Source organism: Dipodomys ordii, unplaced genomic scaffold (assembly GCF_000151885.1).
Source record: "Dipodomys ordii isolate 6190 unplaced genomic scaffold, Dord_2.0 Scaffold64, whole genome shotgun sequence".
In the NCBI taxonomy this organism is placed as follows: domain Eukaryota; kingdom Metazoa; phylum Chordata; class Mammalia; order Rodentia; family Heteromyidae; genus Dipodomys; species Dipodomys ordii.
The window spans coordinates 3,836,086-3,852,742 of NW_012267280.1; the positions used below are offsets into that span (position 1 = coordinate 3,836,086).

The 16,657-nt window shown below is 55.8% G+C and overlaps 2 protein-coding genes across 5 annotated transcripts in view; one reads left to right on the top strand and one right to left on the bottom strand.

Annotated features, from left to right (window-relative positions):
* The window catches only part of Ptbp1 (polypyrimidine tract binding protein 1), a 12,748-nt gene extending 475 nt beyond the window's left edge, over positions 1 to 12,273 (top strand). The window contains exons 2-15 of one of the 4 annotated variants that reach the window (XM_013022804.1): positions 1,321 to 1,351; positions 2,550 to 2,681; positions 4,223 to 4,298; positions 4,657 to 4,976; positions 5,054 to 5,224; positions 5,333 to 5,443; positions 5,525 to 5,699; positions 5,987 to 6,064; positions 6,867 to 7,015; positions 8,319 to 8,352; positions 8,778 to 8,870; positions 8,958 to 9,174; positions 10,569 to 10,646; positions 10,729 to 12,273. In XM_013022804.1, the coding sequence (XP_012878258.1) occupies positions 1,321 to 1,351; positions 2,550 to 2,681; positions 4,223 to 4,298; positions 4,657 to 4,976; positions 5,054 to 5,224; positions 5,333 to 5,443; positions 5,525 to 5,699; positions 5,987 to 6,064; positions 6,867 to 7,015; positions 8,319 to 8,352; positions 8,778 to 8,870; positions 8,958 to 9,174; positions 10,569 to 10,646; positions 10,729 to 10,861 (1,798 nt within the window). In that variant the 3' untranslated portion in view covers positions 10,862 to 12,273. The remainder of the gene's footprint in view (positions 1 to 1,320; positions 1,352 to 2,549; positions 2,682 to 4,222; positions 4,299 to 4,656; positions 4,977 to 5,053; positions 5,225 to 5,332; positions 5,444 to 5,524; positions 5,700 to 5,986; positions 6,065 to 6,866; positions 7,016 to 8,318; positions 8,353 to 8,777; positions 8,871 to 8,957; positions 9,175 to 10,568; positions 10,647 to 10,728) is intronic. The other 3 variants (XM_013022807.1, XM_013022805.1, XM_013022808.1) reach the window with 3 other exon arrangements.
* Positions 12,274 to 12,664: 391 nt separating this feature from the next.
* The window catches only part of LOC105990420 (lipid phosphate phosphatase-related protein type 3), a 7,448-nt gene continuing 3,455 nt past the window's right edge, over positions 12,665 to 16,657 (bottom strand). The window contains exons 2-7 of the mRNA XM_013022803.1: positions 15,478 to 15,663; positions 15,262 to 15,403; positions 14,972 to 15,167; positions 14,794 to 14,851; positions 14,526 to 14,699; positions 12,665 to 14,008 (exon numbers count right to left, since the gene is read on the bottom strand). Of these exons, the coding sequence (XP_012878257.1) occupies positions 12,665 to 14,008; positions 14,526 to 14,699; positions 14,794 to 14,851; positions 14,972 to 15,167; positions 15,262 to 15,403; positions 15,478 to 15,663 (2,100 nt within the window). The remainder of the gene's footprint in view (positions 14,009 to 14,525; positions 14,700 to 14,793; positions 14,852 to 14,971; positions 15,168 to 15,261; positions 15,404 to 15,477; positions 15,664 to 16,657) is intronic.

Here is a 16,657-nt window from a genome sequence, read left to right on the forward strand (position 1 = left end):
GGCGGCGAGGACGTCCCCGGGCGGAGGGGCCGCGTCGGCACCCCGTCCGCCCGGCCCCCGCGCGGGTGTACTTGGAGCCCCCTCTTGTTTCTTAATGGAGCGCTTACAAGGAACCGCCCCCCCCCCGCGCGTCTCGGCTTCCCCGCAGGCGGGCGGACGGCCTGGGCGGTTCGCTTCCTTACTGCTTTGGCGCCGCCAGGCCCTGCCATTTCCCGTCCTCCCTCGGCGCGCCCGGATGTCCCTTCGCGCGCCCCGTCCGGCGCCGCGTGCGCGCGTGCTTTAGTGCGCGTGCGCGGGGGCCCTGGCGGGGACGCGCGTCTTTCCCGCCGCACGGGGCTCTGCCCTGGGACCCCGCCCGATCGCCGCCCCGGGCTGGGGCTGGCGCTGGCTGGCCGTGCCTATGATTCCACGTACGGAAAGCCGCGCGCGCGCGCGAGAGTCAGTCCTTAGGGTTAAAACGATCAGGTCGACTCTTGGCCCCAAGGCGGACCCCGAGGGAGGGCAGCCAGTCTCTTTCGATGGACGCTCTCGAGTCCGTGGCTTCTCTTGTGTGCGGAGCCTGGACCGCCATAAGCTTGAATGCTACTTGCGTGTTTCCGGGAGGCTTTCCCACGACTTAGCAACTGCCTGAGGAATGTGTTGAAACTGGGCTTTTTTTTAAAAGTCCTTAGCAAGCCCCAACCGGGAACTGGAGCCCCTTTCGGCCACGGGGCGCAAGGCATCGGTGACTCACTTAGGACCTGAGCTTGCCACGTCGAGTTTGCCTGGGAGTGTTTTAAGCACCGGCCGAAATGGAGCTGAGGGCCTCCGGGCTCCGGCAGAGATAGGACAGGGCTTCCCGCCTTTCTCCAGATGGGGAGAAAGTCCAGTCACGCGGAGTCAGAGTTGATTAGTAACTTGGGTTGTAATCTGGCAGGTCGGTTGATTTCGTTAATTTTAACTGATCATTCTGGCGGCCCCTACAGTGCAGTGCCTTACCTGCCCCATTCTGGCGGAAGTTCTGGCCTTGGGGCCCAGCCGACCTTGGCCTTCCTCGCACCTCCAGTTTTATATAGGAAGCCCTTGAACTTTAGCTTAGCTGCAAGCCTCAGCTCGAGGGGAGGGATGCCTTTTGTGCTTAGATTTCCACTGCTCAGTGCAGAGGCGGGCCTGGGGTCCTGCTGGGTGGGAGGGGCGCTAAAGGACAATGATAGGACCTTTTGAGATTAAATGAGAGGCTGGATCTCCTGTCCTTCCAAGTTTTGACTGGCCGCTGGCCTTCCAGGTCTCTGAGCCTGCTGAGTACTGGCCCTGCTGACGTCTCTCCTTTTCTCTCCACAGCATCGTCCCAGACATAGCAGTTGGTACAAAGGTAGGCGCTTCTCACTTCCTTCCTGGTTCTGCTGCGCCGCCTCTGTTCTCATTCATGCCAGCCCTTTTTCTGTTGTCTTAGAGCACAGGGCTGGGTTTGTTCCCAGAGCAGCACTCCTGCCTGCAACTTGGACTGCAGTGGTGTGCAAGCCAGGTGTACTGGAGAGATTACAAGGGTGCAAGCCACTGGGGTTTTGGGTGGTAGGGTCTCATGATTGGCCCCTCCATCCTTTACCTGCCATAAACACATCCTTTGCCATGGAGCCTCTGTTTTTTCTTGCTGTAGGCTGTGGGGTGAGTCTGGCCCAAGCAATGAGGTCCAAGGGCATTTAGCAATTGGTTGGCTTTGGCTTGGAATGTGTATTTTGATAGCTTCTTGGTTTAGAAGCATAAACTGTCAAGTTATCCAGGTAGACTTTGCTCTGGAACTTAAGGATTTTTTTAAATTAAGGGTAAACAGATAAGGAGGTGCTGTAACCTCAGGATTTGGATGTTTTTGTTTGGTTGGGGGGGGATGGTCTACTTTGGCCTTGAACTTTGGGACTCAAGTGACCCTCCTGCCTCCCAAGTGACAGGGAGAGGTGTCCCTGAGCTAGCCTTGGTGTTTAGGCAGCTGCTCAAGGCCAGAACTAGAAAGTCTGCAGGGTGGCCAGAGTAACCACTTGGTGGGGACCAGACTGTCTTGGAGAAAAGGGGTGAGAGGATCCAGGCTGTCAGGTTGTCTCAGCTGTAGCTGGTGTTGGGCTTCATGTCCTGGGCCTTCTTTCCATAGAGGCCACTGCAGGCTGGGCCCCCTGCCGGCATCCCAAGCAACAGCAGCTGGTTTCTGGTCCGTGGTTGGCATGCTAGGTTTCAGTTTTCTCGGAGTGGTTGCGTCTGCACCTGGCTGCCTGATCTTCCTGCAGATAAAACCTGTTTGTTGAGTGTAGGCGGAGGGAGAGAGCTTGGATGGAGGAGCAAGGCTGATGGTCTCCCGCCTCTTGGCAATTGTCAGTCCTCACCTTCAGTTCACTACAGAGGGCTGGGTGGGGTGAAGAGGGCAGAGGGGAGGCCAGGAACTCGTGCCAGCACTGGTATCTCTGGTCTTCTCACCAGTGCTAGGGTGACTGTTGACCTGGGGTTGCACATTGCAGGAGACTTGTGCCCAACTGCCTCATGCTGAGGTCCTTTTCTTTGATGGTTGATTGATTTGAGCACAGGTGCCAGGGAGACCTTCCTGTCTGCCGGGTAGCCTGGTCGCCCAGCCCCAGGACCTCACCCCAGCTTGGCCTCCAAGGCTCTGCCCTCCAAGGCCCTGGCTGCCTGCAGCAGCCTGGTCCTGCGGGCCCCAGGTGGGTGCCTTTGCCTTCACTGATAGTTGGTTGCACCGACCGTTGTGGGCAATTATGGGTTCCAGGCAGGTGGCCAAGAATGTGGCTGCAGAAGCACACACAGCCTGCCCCCTTGTCCAGGCCGTAGCCACGATGCCCCTTTAAGGTTGGTGCCATGAGCAATGGGGGCTTTGGGAGTGGCTGGCCTCTGTCCAGCTCAGGCTCTGCCCTTTGTGGGCTGAGGAGGGTGTAACCAAAGGCAGGAAGTGACTTCCTTTGGTTTGGACATGCTGACTGAAGGTTCTGGGCTTTGCATTTGAGGTTGGCCTGCCTTCGGTGAGTTCAGCTGCGATTTCCACACACCTCATTCCCCTAGCCCAGCCATCCTCCCCCTATGGGCCACTGAGTCCTGTGGTTTAGGTTACACATGATTTACAGCAAACCTTAGCCTTGAGCTAGCACTGACTGTGTTTCGGGAGGCACCTTGGGAATGAGTGGGAAGCCTGGATAGGTGTAAGTCTTCAGCAGTCTGCTTGAGCAGCAGCCAGCCCTGCTCTTGAGCCCTCCCTGTGGGACGTGAACACAGAGAGAAAGGTCCTCTCTACAAGCTTCTTGGGGACCTCCTTGGGTTTCTGTCCAGTCTCCAGACCTGGGGGTCCTGGGGAGGGGCAGCCCTCTGGGGCCAGCAGTCCTGGCTTGTGAGTGACAGGACATAGCTCACTTGCTTGGTTGTTGGAGGTGGGGGAATAGGTGATCCACAAAGGTTCTGAAGGAAGGGACGTCCTTTCCTGGGGAGAGGCTGCATCTTTGTCCCCAGGTGGCCCCTCCTAGGTAACTGGGAGGGGGCTTGCCTGAGTGGCTGTCTGCAGGGTCTGGGGCAGAAGTTGACACTGACAGGTACAGGCCCTCGGGGAAGGACTGTCCCAGCATCTCCAGTTTCATGTTTTGAGTGGGGCTCTGTGTCTTGGAGTTTGAACAGGAGGAGTTGCACATTCCTAGTATCTCACTCCTGGGGTTCTACTCCCTTAAGCTAAAGAGCAAACCTGTTGTTTCAGGATAGATAAGAGCAATCAGAAGACAGGGGACTGGCTTGGGAGCACCCGAGATGGAGATGAGTGGGTACCCCGCTCTTCTCCCGACAGTGTCGCCTGCTAGCTGCATAAAGGGGCAGTGTCTCCAGTCCTCTGAAAAAGGGCACTGAGGCTGCTGCTCGGGTTTCCCTGGGCAGCTGGAAAATAGGACAACTCTTGGGGTAGAAGAAGAAAAAAGAAAGGGAGGTTGTGGCAGGGCTAGGTTTCTCCTGAAGCACTGTAGTGTGGGCACACAATACAGCACAGGGAGGCCCTGGGCCAGCATCCACAGTCAAGCTTGACATGGGAAGGTATGTCCACAGCCCCCATCAGCCGTGGCCCTAGGGCCCTGAGGTAAAAGAGCCCAGGTGTGAGGCTTTGATGAGGTCTGGGCTTGCAGGCCAGTGTGGGGGTGGGCATGTCCTGAGAAGGGGAAGGGGGTTCTACTAGCAGGGAGACTGGAAATGCAGTTTCATTCTGCTCTTCTTTCAGCGGGGATCTGACGAGCTTTTTTCTACGTGTGTTACCAACGGACCCTTTATCATGAGCAGCAACTCTGCCTCTGCAGGTAACCCCTCTCTCAGCTCTGCTTGCTTTGTGTGTGTGGCTGTCCCCTCATGAATTAAGGTCATGTTGTAGTTAAGAGGGACTTGAGTTTGTGTTCAGTTCAGACTGCTGTGGCCTGTGGGCCAGACTGGGTGGCGTTTGCCCTGGTGTGTGCTTGGATTTGCAGGACAAGTTTTCATAAATATTGATTCTAGTGGTTTTGACCTTGAGCTCCAGGTTTACAGGCAGTTTTCTTAGAACTGGAGTGCAGGGTGTCAGGGGCAGGGACAGGAAGGAGGCCTCCACCAGGAGGAGCAGCTGGCCACCTGCGTGCTTCCCATGTGGCTCAGGGCTGGAACCCCACTCCTCCCCTCTTTCAGCCAATGGAAACGACAGCAAGAAGTTCAAAGGGGACAACAGGAGTGCTGGGGTCCCCTCCAGAGTGATCCATGTCCGAAAGCTGCCTGGGGATGTCACCGAGGGTGAGGTCATCTCCTTGGGGCTGCCCTTCGGGAAGGTCACCAACCTCCTCATGCTGAAGGGGAAGAACCAGGCCTTCATTGAGATGAACACGGAGGAGTCAGCCAACACCATGGTTAACTACTATACTTCAGTCACTCCGGTTCTCCGTGGCCAGCCCATCTACATCCAGTTTTCCAACCACAAGGAGCTCAAGACCGATAGCTCTCCCAACCAAGCGGTGAGTCTGCTCTGGGGGTGAGATGGGCTGGGCCAGAAGCCCACAGACCCTGGGGCTCATGCGTGCTGTCTCCACAGCGGGCTCAAGCTGCCCTGCAGGCTGTGAACTCAGTCCAGTCAGGAAACCTGGCCCTGGCCGCCTCTGCCGCAGCTGTTGATGCAGGGATGGCTATGGCAGGGCAGAGCCCTGTCCTCAGGATCATTGTGGAGAACCTCTTCTACCCTGTGACGCTGGACGTGCTGCACCAGGTGAGGTGTGGGTGCGGGCTGGGCGGCTTGCCAGCCATGCCCTCCCCCCAACCCCCATGTCTCCAAGGGCCTCACCATTGTTTTGTCTGTCTTGCCTGGCTCCTGAAGATCTTCTCCAAATTCGGCACAGTTCTGAAAATCATCACATTCACCAAAAACAACCAGTTTCAGGCGCTGCTGCAGTATGCTGACCCCGTGAGTGCCCAACATGCCAAGCTGGTGAGTAGGAGTTCCTGGGATGGTGGGGGGGGGCAGGGGCCACAGCAGGGCCAGTGCTCATCAGGCCTTTCTCCCCTGTAGTCCCTGGATGGGCAGAACATCTACAATGCCTGCTGCACACTGAGAATCGATTTCTCCAAGCTCACCAGCCTCAATGTCAAGTACAACAACGACAAGAGCCGTGACTATACACGCCCAGACCTGCCCTCTGGTGACAGCCAGCCCTCGTTGGACCAGACCATGGCTGCAGCCTTTGGTAAGATGCTGACGCTGTGGACCCAGTGTGCGTGACCGATGAAGTAGGGGCTTGGGTGGGGATAGGCTGCACAGCTCAGTCAGCGTCTGCCCGCAGGTCCCGGCCGCTCCTTGCACGCCAGCACTGCCCAGCCCAGTGCCCCCATGGCCAGCCCTGCCTTCCCTGCCCCCCAGAGCAGCGGACCTGCCCGCGGATGCTCTTGGATAGCCCCCAGCAGGCTGGGCCCACCCCACACAGGTTCTCGCGGTGGAGGTGTGGTGCAATGATTAGTGTCTGTTTGTTTCTAGGTGCACCTGGTATAATCTCAGCCTCTCCGTATGCAGGAGCTGGGTTCCCTCCCACCTTTGCCATTCCACAAGCTGCAGGTATTCACACTCGCTCTTGACCCCAGTGACTGCATGCCCACACCACCCTCCACGTAGCACTGCTTCACGGGGCTGGTGTGCCGGACTGGTCACCATGAGTGCCAGGTCACGGGACCCCTTCCTGGGAGGGGTAGGACTCAGGCAGCTGTAACCACAGGCGGCCTGGACAGGGCAGGGCAGGGCAGTTAGTAGTCAGGGCAGGGCCAGGAGCCCATGTCAGATGTGGGCTGTGGCAAGAAGCTGCTAACTATACAGTGTTTGGTCTGGTTCCCTTCAAGCACCTCGGGCGAGGATGAGGACGCAGTGTGTGGAGGGATGTATCCCTAGTAGATTGAATTTAAGTGGCCCGGTAAGCAAGTGGCCTCTGAGGCTGAGGAGCATGGGCCGACGGCAGCACGTGTGCACTGCCTGGCTGCTGCGTGCGCGTGGGCAGCCATGCGTGCTGCGTCTTACCTGCATGGAGAATGCGCGCACGGCCGTGCGTGTCCTGTGGCAGGCCCTGCTTGCAGAGGGCTCGTGTCTGTGATCACGGACTGGAGCTTTTGTGCTGTGGGCGCATGCAGACTGGTCCACACCCCAGCACGACTTGGTGCTGTGTGAGGAGAATGGGGTGTGTTGGAGGAGCCGCAAGGAGGCAGTGTGGCGGGCGTGGGCCAAGTGGACCCATGCGTCATGCCTAGGGCTAGAGCCAAGCGCTGCCTCCCATCTGTGGCTCCTTGTGCATGAAGAAGGGGGTACCTGCACCCTCTTAGTGACAGAAGAAGCTGCTCGGAGTCACTTCTTGATGGCCCTTCCTTTCCAGGCCTTTCTGTCCCTAACGTACATGGAGCCCTGGCCCCACTGGCCATACCATCAGCAGCTGCTGCAGCAGCCGCAGCAGGCCGCATTGCCATCCCAGGCCTCGCTGGTGCTGGGAACTCGGTCCTGCTAGTCAGCAACCTGAACCCCGAGGTATGTGGGTCTTCTTTCCAGCCTTCTCCCAGAGCTGAAAGCTGTGAACAGGGAGAGAGGGGTGTGTGGTCTTAGGTCTACTGGCCAAAGCAGATGGGGCTCTGGAGTCCGCAGCTGTGGTCTTTGCAGGCCACCCCGCGTCACCGCCCTACTCTACAGTCTGCTCCTATGTCTCCACCTTGCTCACGTTTATTCTCCTTCCAAGATGGCTCTGGATTTTCCTGTCTCCCTGATGTCTTGATTTGCATTTTCAATTTCATAGTATTCAGAGTTGAAATGTTTTTAGTTACTTATCTAGAGGCAGTCTAAATTAAATGAGCTGGGGGCACAGCAGACACAACTTGGGCCTCCCTGGGCTTGTGCTGTGCCCACACCACAGGTCAGGTGGTCAGGGCTTGAGTGCACAGCCTGTTTGTGGGTGGCAGCTACTGAGATTGTATGTGTGTGTGTGTGTGTGTGTGTGTGAATTTGTCAAAGGGTCAACTTGGCCCTGGGAGAGCACTGATGAGAGGGTGAAGGCTCAGGGAGATAGAATCTGCCTGGTGGGATGAGCGTTTAATGGTATCTCTTGTCTGTCTGACTCCTGTGGCTTTCCTGAGCTCAGGGCTTGAGCAGGGTGAGAGAGCTGTGCTGTTTGGCTCCACCATAGCCTCCACTTGCTCACTGCCTTGCAGGCATGGCATTTTGAGCTGCTTTGCAGCAGCTGTAGGAACCATGTTGCTCAGTGACCAGGCTGGCCCTCTGGTGCCATTGGCACCACCACTAGGGAAGTGGTGGGGTAGGCCAACCCTGCAGCCCAGCCCAGCGCCCGTGCACTGCTTCTCCTTGATGGTGTGTTCCTCCTCCAAGCGGAGCCATGAGGTGTGCATGCCTGTATTGGTGTGTGTGTGTGCGCACGTGTGTGTGTATGTGTGTGTGACTGAGAGAACACTGCCTTATTTTCTTATGTATTTACTGACCTGTGTTTTTTGCTACTTTTTTTTCTTTTCTCCCCTTCCCCTTTCCCAATTTTTTTCTTGCCCTGATCCGGAATTTCTTTGCCAACTGACTGCACGGTTCTTCTGCTTCCTGTTGTTGCTTGAAACAAAACAAAACATAAATAAATAAAAACAAAACTCCCCCCTCAAACCCTGCTCTCCGGAAACCAACCTGCCCTTGAATATTAACATCCTGACAACTTCATCATCCGTCAACCTGCTCGCCTGCGGGGACTGTCTCCTCGTGGTGGACGATTGGCACCTCGCCCCCTTGACCTCTCCCTCTCCCCTGTCCCCTCGCTGCCTTGCTCTGCTGTCCTCTAAAGAGAGTCACACCCCAAAGCCTCTTTATTCTTTTCGGTATGTTATTCACCCTTTTATTACCTTGTTTTCATTTAATTGAGATTATTTTACACCCTGCGATGTACTATTGAGTTTGCGGTTTGGCCTTCTGCCTCGTTACGTTACGTGGTTTGCTTCCGGTTTGCGGATTGTATCTGACCATAGACACGCATGGTTTACCGCCCTGCATGCTTCTCGAGTTAAACGTGTCCTTAGCATGCAAAAGTGGTCTTTCTGACAGTTACCTGTCTGCAGTTCATGACTTGCCGAATGTAGCATCCTGTTAGACGGCCCTGGGCTGCTAGACGCAGGCTCCCTGGTGGCAGACTAAGTAAATGGGTCCAGCCGGGCCACCAGAGCCTGGAGGGGAGCGTGGGGCTGGGTGGGTGGGGAGGCTGGCTGGGCTGGGACCACTCAGATCCCCTTGTCCCGGGCTTTTGAAGGAGTCTATGGTGATGTGCAGCGGGTGAAGATCCTGTTCAATAAAAAGGAGAACGCACTGGTGCAGATGGCCGACGGCAGCCAGGCTCAGCTGGGTAAGAGCTCTGGGCACAGGGCCAGGCTGGGGCTATGCCCAAGCCTGGTGGGCACGTAGGTCATGGGTCTGAACTGACTCTCTCCAGCTATGAGCCACCTGAATGGGCACAAGCTGCACGGGAAGCCTGTCCGCATCACCCTGTCCAAGCACCAGAGCGTGCAGCTGCCCCGAGAGGGCCAGGAGGACCAGGGCCTCACCAAGGACTACGGCAACTCACCACTACACCGGTTCAAGAAGCCTGGCTCCAAGAATTTCCAGAACATCTTCCCACCCTCAGCTACCCTGCACCTCTCCAACATCCCGTGAGTCTAGTCGGGCTGTGGGGTGGGCCACAGGCCACACAAGCCACGGTCCTGCCTGCTTTTGTTGTTGTTGATTGTGGGGCTTGAACTCTGGCCTTGGATACTGTCCTTGCACTCTTCAGCTCAAGGCGAGTGCTCTACCGCTTGAGCCACAGCGTCACTTCCTGTTTTCTAGTAGTTTAATGGAGATAAATGGAGTCTCACTGACTTTCCTGCCCAGGCTGGCTTTTAAACCAGGATCCTCAGATCTCAGCCTCAATAGCTAAAACTACAAGCGTGAGCCACAGCGCCCAGCTCCTGCCTGCTTCTTTAGGCTCTTCCTCCAGACTAACACTTAAGGCCTCCTTGGGCCAGATCAGTGTACTCACCAAGCTGGCCCCAGCACTTAAGCTAGCAGAGGAGTGGAGCACGGGAATATTTTCTGCAAATGTTGGGCTTTCATTCTCATAGAAGCTACATGGAATGTATAGTCACCTGTGACTAGATGCTGCTCTTTGCTAGTATAGTACTAGGGTTTGAAGTCAGCTGGCTAAGCATGTATGTATTCTGTTGAGCTATACCTTTAGCCACTTGTGCACTGGTTGTCTAGAGGCAGAGACATGAATATGCTTGGGCAGTCCTTGATTGAAATCCTGCTCAGGCTTCTTACTGTAGCAGGGACAACAGGTGCACATGGTTGTACTCAGCTTTTTCTGAGATGGGGTCATGAACTGCTGTTCTCCTGATCTCAGCCTCCTTTGTAGCTGTTTATGCTTTTATGACTGCTAGGATCGTAGGCACGTGCCCAACTGTTTTGTGTTTCATCTTTTGAGGACTAGGTATTGAGCATTTGGCCTTGCATTCCACCACTGAGACACTACATACATGTACACACACATACACTGATCCCTGGTGCTTGGACTCTGGGCCTAGGCACTGTCCCTGAACTTCTGCTCAAGGTTAGCATTATGCCACTTGAGCCACACCTCTACTTCTGGCTTTTTTGGTAGTTAACTGGAGTTAAGAGTCTCACAGACTTTTATTATTTTATTTTTTCTTTTTGGTCCGGTCGTGGGGCCTAAACTCTGGGCCTGGGTGCTGTCCCTCAGCTCTTCAGCTCAAGGCTAGCGCTCTACCACTTGAGCCACAGCGCCACTTCCGGCTTTTTTTTTCCTTTTTGCTTATGTGGTGCTGGGGAATCGAACCCAGGGCCTCATGCATGCAAGGCAAGCGCTCTACCACTGAGCCCCTCACAGACTTTATTGCCCAGCTGTTACCTAAGTAGCTAGGATTAAGGTGTGAGCCACCAGTGCCTGGCTCCTTAAATCCTTTGAGATTTCAAAGGACAGTTGGGTATTCCTTGTCCTGGACCCCACACAAGCACTTGCCTTCCTCCTCATACCCTCTCTCCATAGGCCCTCCATATCTGAGGAAGACCTCAAGATCCTCTTCTCCAGCAATGGGGGTGTCGTCAAGGGGTTCAAGTTCTTCCAGTGAGTATAGGTTCCCATCAACCCCTCATGGCCTCTGCTCTACCTCTGCCCTTCGTCTTGACTGATACCCGCCTTCTTGCAGGAAGGACCGCAAGATGGCACTGATCCAAATGGGCTCTGTGGAGGAGGCAGTGCAGGCCCTCATAGACCTGCACAACCATGACCTGGGAGAGAACCACCACCTTCGAGTGTCCTTCTCCAAGTCCACCATCTAGGTGCCTTGCCTGGGCTCCCTGGCGACAACTTCCACCATTCCAGAAAAGCCACTTTAAAAAGCAGCTGAAGTGACCTTAACAGACCAGAGATTTTATTTTTTTAAAGAGAAATCAGTTTACCTGTTTTTTAAAAAATTAAATCTAGTCCACCTTGCTGATTTTTGGCAGCAGCAGCAGCAGCAGCAGGGTCCCTGCCTGCCCAGCCGGGCCCAGGGCCATGTGTGCCTTGTAGGGCGTGAAGCTGCAGTGGGTGCCCAGACCAACTGGCTTCTTGTGCCTTAGAAACCCGTCTGCCACGCACCATTCATGCATCGACCACAGGCACTTGGGCGACTGGCCCGGGCTCTTGCTGCAGGTGAACAAGGCAGCCACAGGCAGCCACGCCTTCCCTCACGATCATGTGTCCTATGCTGGCAGGAAACAAGGCCAGCCAACCCCCACCTTTTAATCAAGTGACATAATCATCCCAAGTCCCCAGCTGCCCCCTTCCTCCCCTCACAGTCCAGGGGCTCTGGCCTGTCCCTGCCTCCGCCATGGAGCCTCTTCCTAACCTTTGTATTATACGTGGATGCGGTCGCAGACATATCTGTGCCTAGCAATATTTCCAGTTGACCAAATATCCTAATCCTTTTTCATTTATATGCAAGAGACATAGTTTTAAGTAACTTTTTATAGCAAGATGATGCAATGGTATGAGTGTAATCTAAGCTTCCTCCTTGTGGTATTACTCTTATGCTGTACTTCTACTCTTTGTAATAAGTCACAGGCGGGATCCAGGCTTCAGGAGCAGGCGGCCGCGGCTGGCTCGCGCAGGCGCAGGAAGCCCAATCCTCAGCCCGGCTTCTTTCTGAGCCTCCAGTTGCCTTACCCACTCACTTGTAATCTGCCTTGAAAAACTCTTTAAAACTTTCAGGGTTTTTTTTTTTTTTTCCTTCAAATTTTGGACCAAAGTTTTGTTTCTTGTCTGCCTCTGATGCTGAGGCCCCAGGTGCAGGACTCGAGTCCTGGTCTTAAATGCTCTGCCCTGTGGCTCAACTTGTCCCCAGCAAGAGGGGTACCCTTGGGTCCTGAGGTTCCATAAGTTCCATAAAGGAGTGTAGCAAGGGTGTAAATATTTATAATTTTTTTATACCTGTTGTAAGATGCGGAGGCAGCACATGCGGTTTTCTATGGTGACAGATGTATATTTTGATACCAGCGATTACAGGCTCAGTATTGCCTGTGGAGCCAGCACTGGCCACAGTACATTCCACTCCCGTCCCAGATGGCTTGTAATGCGGAAAGAGCTCAATTAAACCGTTTTATAACAAACCTGTGCCTTCCCCGTAGCCCTTTCTTGCTGTTGACGCTGTAGAAGGCAGCTGCCGTCTGTACCTGGACTTGGAATAAACTCCTGTGTCCTGTGCCTCTGACCTCCTCCTCATTGGGCCTGCTTGTCTTTGCTGCTGTCTCTTCTCACATCCAGCCATTCCTCTCCCCACTTTTTCTCGCCTGGCTTCCGGGGAGGGAGGGTGGAGGCCAGTGTCCTGGCCTGAGGGCTTCCTCCCTTCAGACGGCAACAGGGTTCACCTGTGCATATAAGCCCTGCTGCTCCTTGGTAGAGCAAGAACCTAGCTAGACCCCTGACTGGTGCCCTCAGCCAGCTCCTAGTCCTGCTCCCTGCTCAATCAGCACACCAAATGGCTCAAGCCTTGTGTCACCAGTTAATTTTATTGATTGGTGCTCAGCTGCCCCCTCCCTTGCCCACCCAGTCCTGGCCCATGGGGTCTCTGTCCAGATACCCAGTTCCTGGGCAGTGCCCTTTCAGTCCTGGAACCTGCGGGCCTGCATTCTGCGGTAGTAGCTCTCCACCTCCACCTCTGCGGCCTCCCGCTCTGCCAGCCCTGAGAGTCCCTGGCCGGCAGCGGCCTGACGCCTCAGGGTAGACTCACGGCTGGACTGCCCCAGCACCCCATCAGCTGTACCCAGTGGGGGCAGCCCTTCGCCGGTGGCCAAGTTGACAGTGGCCACCCCCCCAAACCGTGGCTCCTCCTGGTCCACATCACTGATGGATGAGCCTGGGGACACACCTGGCGGCTTGGGCCCTCGGAAGCTGCGTGCCAGGTCCCCAAGCTCATACCCGCCCTCACTCTCTGCCCCCTTAGCCTTCCACTCCCAGGGTGCATTGCCTGCAGACAGATGGACCACAGGGTGGTGGGGCGCATGTGCATCGATGGTGACTATGCTGGCCGAGTCCCGGTCTGATGGGGACCGGTACTGTGAGGAGTCGGAGCTGGCACTGGATGATGAGGCGGTCTCTGCCTTAGGGCCAGGCCCCCCAGGACCCTTGGACATGGCAATCACCTGCAGGAGCCGAGGTGGGTTAGCCACGCGGGGCTGCTGTGGCCCGGGAGCCACAGGGGCCCCACCCTTCTCAGCCATCATGAGCCATTTGGCCCGTACTGCTGCACTGCTCTTGGGGGACAGGCCTGCCCCTGCTTGCGCCCCCTCTTCGGGGATGTGCACCAGGGGCTGCGGGCCTGGCCGGGGCGGCAGGATAACACGAGGCCCCAGTCCTGGCCGGGCCTGGACTGTAGGGTAGAGAGAGGGTGGGACAGGCCCTTCTTCCACTTCCTCCTCCTCCTCCTCTTCCTCCTCTTCCTCCTCCTCCTCCTCTTCCGCCATGGGCTCTGTAGGGGCGCGTAGGTGGGCAGGGCTGGCGTCATCCGGCAAGCCCAGGCCTCTGCCCTCCATGGATTTCTGCTTCCACTCGCTGATGAGCTGCTTGGAGCGGGAGGCATCCAGGGGCACATGGATGGTCATGTGGCGGCGGGCGGGGTCATCCAGAGAGGGAGTGCTGACCCTGGGCAGGGTATTGCTGAAGGTCACCATGTTCTCCTTACCCATGGGGCTGCGGGGTGCCAGCAGATCCACATCCACACTGGCACGCTTCAGGCTGCCCAGTGATGTCTTTTCTCGAACCACAGGCCGGGATACACCCTCTAGGTGCCCCGGAGGCCCCAGCTCATCCGTGCTCACTGACTTGTTCTGCTGGTAAACTGAGTCATGACCTCTCTGGGTCAGGGCCCGCAGTGCATCCTTGGTAGGGGCTGGGGGAGTGGTTTTCTCTGCTGGTGGGGCCTGGAAGTTACCCACTGCATGGCAGGCCTAGAGAACATGAAGCTAAGTATGAGGCTGGTGGCTTCCTAGGAAGTGCCCCTGCCACTGAGCATGAGGACAGGCATGTGTTTCCCAGTGGACGGGTTCTATCTTCAAAGCCCCAGCATGTTTTGTCTTGGTGCTATTCCTGGGGCTTGAACAATGGGCCTGGGCACTTTCCCTGAGCTTTTTTGCCCAAGTTTAGTGCTCTACCACTTGATCCACAGCTCCACTTGCAGCTTTTTTTGCTGGCTAATTAGAAATGAGAGTCTCAGGGACTTTCTTGCCCAGATTGGCTTTGAACAGCAATTCTCAGATCTCAGCCTCCTGAACTGCATTACAGTTGTGAGCCACCAGCACCTGACATGGTTGAGAACTGAGCTAAGGGCTGACTTCCATCCTAAGGGATGTGGTGCTTCAGAGTTCCCAGTGTCAGGCGGAGTGACCTCAGCCTGAGACCCCAGGGCTTCCTCTTCCCTCAAGACCTCCTTGGTGGCCAGCCTGCCCCCAGATTCCCACCACTCACCAGGTAGGCAGCAATGCCAGCACCGATGAGGAAGCCAGCGTAGACATCTACGGGGTGGCTGCGGTATTGGGTGATCTGTGTTAGCCCACAGACACCAGCAGCGATGGCGAAGGCAAACACCAGGATGGGCTTCAGCAGCTTCGTGGTATCGGAGATGACCGAGTTGAAGTACATCTGGGGGCGGGGGGGTGCACAGTGAGGCCACAGCTGGCTCTCCCTGAGAAAATGTGGGGCCCGCCTTGGGGGAGGAGGGGGGGATCCGACTCACCGATACATAGACGGCAGCGAAGGCTGACAGAGTGGCATGCTGGGATGGGAAGGTCTTCCTGTAAGACATGATCATGTCAATCCCACTGATAGGAGGAGGAGAGAGGCTCTGTGCCTCAGTATCCCCATATGCTCACTAGAGTGAACAGAACAGTGCCAAGACTGGGCGCTCAACTCACCGTGCAGACAAGATGGCGTGGGTGTCATGGCCGGAGCAGATGTCCTGGGTGATGTAGGGGTTCGCATCACAGGACGTGCCCAGCAGCGTGTAGTTAGGTTTACACACAGTGAGGAAGAAGGGAGCGTGGTAACCCGTGGCTAGCTGAATGATGTCGGTCACCAAGGCCGTGGCGCACAGCCCAAACACATGGACGCCTGCCAGGTGAGGGGGTGGTCAGGGCTGGGGCAAGGGATCTAGGGGTTCGGGAGGGCTTCTACCCCAGGATTCAGGTGTCATCCAGCGACTCACCCACAAACCTCACAGTGCGCCGCAGAAAGGAGTTGAAGTTGCAGCCACCTGCGTTGATGCTGCCTTCAGCCCCACCAGGGGCCCCGCTGCGTCCCCACAGTCGGGACTGCAGGCAGTACAGCACGCCCTCGCCAACCATGATCTGCCCAACAAAGACGGCGCTCAGGCTGGCCCCCAGGCCAGGGCCCTCCTGCCCATGTCCCACACAGGACTCACCGAGGCCGCCGGGGCGGCGAAGGCCAGGCTGAGCAGCATGAGCAGGGGGATGAGCTCCTCATGGGTCTCCACGTACGGCATGGACAGCGTACGGTCATAGCACTGGAAGCCCACTTTGGCCGGCTTGAACAGGTCCGTCAGCTCCAGAAAGTATAAGGACACGATGGATGATGCCACAATGGGCAGCTGTGGGCAGAAAGCAGGCCGGAATCATGCGTGCTTTTAGCTAGCCAGCCAGCATCGCCATTCCAGACTCATCCACCAATGGGGCAATCTGGGGGCTCCTCCATCCACCCATCATCCGTCCATTCAGCTACCCACACATCCATTCATCCATCCATCCACCATCCAGCCTTCCACCCACCTGGCCATCCATCCATTCATCTACCCATCCATTCACCCATGATGTAGCTACCTATTCATCCACCCTTCCATCTATTCATCTATCCATTCATCCATCTATCAGCAGCCAGCAGCCACCACTCGTTCACCAATCCATTCATACATGTGTATTTCTCCATTTACCTACCACTTATCCATCTACCTACCACCCATCAGTCCATCAATCCATTCACTCATCCATCCACTCATATATCCATCTACCCCACATATAGTTATACACATTCATCTACCTTACATATATACATCTAGTCATCTCGTCCATCCCTTACATACAAACTGACATACATTTCAAACATACATTTCGGTCCTCCATCCACCCTTAGTTTCTTAATCTAGAAAGAGCAAATAATTACTGCCTCTGGGTCTCTCCAGAGCTGCCTTGCTCCATGTCAGGGACGTTTCCCTTACCCACCTGCTGCTAGTCCTTTTGGGAGGGGCTTCCCCGGACCTCATCTCTCTGTTCTGGGGATTGCTTTCTTTTCCCTACCCCATTCCTATGTACTGTTCTACCACACAGCCTCAAGATGTCTGTCCTGTGGTAGGTCTGTGGCTATTCATTTGGGCCTCTGTTCTTCCCACAGTCTAGCCACGTGTCCCGACATGCTGGGTACAAAACAGGTGACATTCTTTTTTTTTTTTCAAAACAGGTGACAGGGCTGGGAAGGTGGCTCAGTGGTAGAGCGCTTGCCTTGCATGCATGAGGCCCTAGGTTCAATTTCTCAGCACCACATAAGCAAAAAGAAAAAAGCTGGAAGTGGTGCTGTGGCTCAAGTGGTAG